The 3,577-nt window shown below is 42.8% G+C and overlaps 2 protein-coding genes across 3 annotated transcripts in view; both read left to right on the plus strand.

The window, feature by feature from the left end:
• The window catches only part of LOC143027759 (zinc finger MYM-type protein 1-like), a 487,234-nt gene extending 485,640 nt beyond the window's left edge, over nucleotides 1-1,594 (plus strand). For both annotated transcript variants that reach the window (XM_076189284.1, XM_076189283.1), the window contains one exon: nucleotides 7-1,594. In XM_076189284.1, coding sequence (XP_076045399.1) covers nucleotides 368-1,594 — 1,227 coding nt within the window. In that variant the 5' untranslated portion in view covers nucleotides 7-367. The remainder of the gene's footprint in view (nucleotides 1-6) is intronic.
• A 32-nt stretch (nucleotides 1,595-1,626) lies between these two features.
• Nucleotides 1,627-2,364, plus strand: LOC143027403 (uncharacterized). The gene is made up of 2 exons (XM_076188688.1): nucleotides 1,627-1,863; nucleotides 2,107-2,364. Exons 1-2 carry the CDS (start codon nucleotides 1,627-1,629, stop codon nucleotides 2,362-2,364), a joined length of 495 nt encoding a protein of 164 aa, XP_076044803.1.
• The last annotated feature ends 1,213 nt before the right edge of the window (nucleotides 2,365-3,577 follow it).

The raw sequence follows: 3,577 nt of genomic DNA on the forward strand, positions 1-3,577 counted from the left end.
TTGCAGGATCAATTCTAAAATATATTGGAGCTCCAGACAGCAAGCCAGAGGAATTTTCTGAACTTCCTGAACAGGATGCTCCAGTGCCATCACATTCATCAGGATCGTCCAGGAAGCTGTACTGCCACCAAGACCACTACATTCCCCAGAACCACAGAAGGCATCATCTACTTCTGAGCAGCCTCCCATTTATTCTAAACCACTAGATGCTACTAACTGGCCAACCATTCTGTCTGATGCATTTAGAACGGATGCAGTAGGTAGAGGGCCATTTCAGATTAGTTCTGATTTCACATTTCCCAAAAAAGAAGACAGAAGAAGTTTTCATTATCATTATTTTTGTAGAACATTGGTTAATGGAGAAAAGATGAAGCGGACTTGGCTTATCTACTCAAAAACAAAAAATGCTCTCTATTGCTTTTGTTGTAAATTATTTTCAACCAAAGACCAAAAGTTAGTGACAGAAGGACTGACAGACTGGAAAAACATAGGCACACTTTTGAAAAGTCATGAAAGCAGTCCAGCACACATAGCGCACATGGCAACCTGGAAAGATTTACAACTCCGTTTGCAAACTGGAAAGACAATAGACCAAGCTGAAAGAACACTATTGGAGGCTGAAAAGAGGCGCTGGAGAGATGTCCTGACTCGCTTAATCGCCATTATTCAATCCTTAGCCGAGAGAAATCTTGCATTTAGAGGTTCATCAAACACGTTACACCAGCAGAATAATGGGAATTTTCTAAAAGAGGTGGAGCTGCTTGCTAAATTTGATTCTGTCATGAAGCAGCACATTGAGCGTGTTGAGAGTAGCCAGTTCAGTCATTCCAGCTACCTTGGAAATATCATCCAAAATGAACTTATTGCTTCAATCAATACTAAAATAATGGACACAATGGTGACTGAAGTTAAACAGTCCAAATATTATTCAATTATTTTGGACTGTACTCCCGATGTAAGCCATCAAGAACAGATGTCAGTCGTCATAAGGACTGTCAAAATGGATAAGAAACCAGAAATTAAGGAACATTTTATGGGGTTCCTTGTAGCTTCTGAAACAACAGGTCTTGGTTTGTCACCTCTAATTATAAAGAAACTGACGGAACTGAATATTCTCCTTGAAGATTGCAGAGGACAATCATATGATAATGGTGCCAACATGAAAGGGAGAAACAAAGGAGTTCAAGCCAGACTTCTTGAGAAGAACCCTCGTGCACTCTATGTTCCATGTGGAGCACATTCCCTAAACTTGATGATATCTGATGCAGCAACAGCTTCAATATATGCCACTAGCTATTTCGGCACTGTTCAGAAACTGTGCAACCTATTTTCAGCCTCACCACAAAGATGGGCAATCCTAAAAGATTATGTCACTGTTGCACTCAAGACCTGGAGTGACACAAGATGGGAGAGCCGTATTAATAGCATAGAAGCTGTGCGGTATCAGGCCTCTAATATAAGGGAAGCTTTGTTGAAGGTCAGGGAAGTGTATGATCCTCAGCCAAGGTTGAAGCCCAAAATCTGGCAGAAGAGGTGGGGTCATACCGATTTATCATTTACACAGTCATATGATATGACATTCTACACATTGTGAACCATGTCAGTAAGCTTCTGCAGTCTCCTAAAATGCAGCTTGATGTGACAGTTGACCTCCTTACTAAAGCGAAAACATCTCTGACTAACTACAGAAGGATTGGATTCACTTCAGCTCAAGTCTCTGCTAAGGATATGTGTGAGGAAATGAATGTAGAGGCTGTACTCAAAGAAAAGAGATTAAGAAGTACAAAAAGACACTTTGCTTATGAGGTCGCAGATGAGCCCATTGCAGATGCAATGAAGAGGCTAGAAATAACATTCTTTAATGTTGTTGTTGACACTACCATTCAATCCTTAACTGATAGATTTAAAACTCTGAGTGAAGTAAGAGACCAATTTGGAGTGCTGCTCAGTTTCCAGAAACTGGATGATCAGTCATTGAACAACCAGTGTGACAAACTATGCAAGACATTAACCTCTGGAAATGAAAGTGACATTGATGGAAAGGAACTGGCTATGGAAGTTAAACACTTACCAAGTTTGCCCTCAAACGAAATGACTGCTCTTGAGCTCCTCACCTTTATCCACAAAAAACATTTTGAGGAATTGTATCCCAATCTGTGGGTTGCACTGAGAATTGCCTGTACTCTGCCTGTGACTGTGGCCTCAGCAGAGAGGAGCTTTTCGGAGCTGAAACTCATCAAGACCTATTTAAGATCATCTATGGGGCAGGAGCGACTCAGTGGTCTTGCAATAATCAGCATCAACCATGAAGTGGGGAAAGACATGTTGTATAAAGACATCATTGATGATTTTGAGGGCCCCTAACTGCCTCTTGCCTAGGGCCCCCACAAAGCTAGAAACGGCCCTGGGAGAGAGACTGGAGAAAGTGGATATCTTTAAATAATTGGGTGCGAATGTGGCGGGAAAGGGAGAAGTGGAGGTGAAGGTAAAATGTAGATTGAGAGAAACAAGTAAATGCCTTGGGGGATTAAAAAGTGTAATGAGAAACAAACATTTAGGAATGGATGCTAAGAGGATATTGTATGAAGGAGTGATTGTGCCAACAGCCCTGTACGGAGCAGAAACATGGAACATAAGAGAGGAAGAGAAGAGTAGTTTGAATGTGATAGAGATAAGGTGACTGAGAAGTATGATAGGGGTTACTAGTCTAGACAGAGTAAGAAATGAGGAGGTGAAGAGGAAAACAGGGCTGGAAAGGGAGTTGGGAGATAGGGTTGATGAAAGAGTATTGGGATGGTTTGGACACATGGAAAGAATGGGTGAAGAAAGGCTAGTAACGGAAGTGAGGAAGGATGAGGTGGAAGGCGTGAACATGAGAGGTTGACCTAGGATGTGATGGATGGATGAAGTAAAAGGAGCATTGGGAAAGAGGGAGATGTCTGTTGAGAAAGGACGGTAGAGGACAAAAGATAGGGGTTAATGGAGAATGGTTGTGTATGGATGATGCTGTGATGCATGAGGTGGAGTGGATGGGGTATGAGGGGAGTATGTGTAAGGGAGTATGTGTGAGAAATAAATTGACGCAGCCAAAGGGATTTCTCCTCGTTTTCTCCTTTTCTGCATGAGAGGATGGAGGGGGATAGCCGATTTAATGAAGCGTCCTTGCTATAGATGTGCTGTGTCTTGCGATACTGCTTCTTACCCAGGGGAATGGGCGAGATGCACGGGATGATCCTTCATTCAGGAGGTGCCAAAATGAGAGGGAGTGAAGAGGGTGGAGGAGAGTGGAGTATGTTAGGGATGGAATGGGTGGGAGTGGATTTTATGTTTTTGTTTTTTGGCTACCTCCCTTGCAGGTGGGGGAAATTTTTTGATACCCCGTCTGGGGTATTGGCTGCATGATATTGTGGCAAAGTAGCATCCAGCTGATACTTTAGGGTCTGTATGGGGCGCCACTAAGGACCAGAGCCACACATCATTTTGTCCGTGATAGAGGAAGTCTCTGTTCTCTGTCCCTCCGTTATACTGTCCCCACTCCCCTTGTTACTGTCCTGCACCATTTCTCGGAATATTAATT

The sequence above is a fragment of the Oratosquilla oratoria genome, chromosome 8 (assembly GCF_046742065.1).
Source record: "Oratosquilla oratoria isolate Oo_2021 chromosome 8, ASM4674206v1, whole genome shotgun sequence".
NCBI lineage: Eukaryota > Metazoa > Arthropoda > Malacostraca > Stomatopoda > Squillidae > Oratosquilla > Oratosquilla oratoria.

Excerpts from the sequence above, each read along its gene's own strand:
- LOC143027403 (XM_076188688.1), top strand. The coding sequence starts at position 1,627 with ATGCAGCTTGATGTGACAGTTGACCTCCTTACTAAAGCGAAAACATCT. Across the intron at positions 1,864-2,106 it reads TAGAAATAACATTCTTTAAT|CTCCTCACCTTTATCCACAA; the intron begins GTTGTTGTTGAC and ends ACTGCTCTTGAG.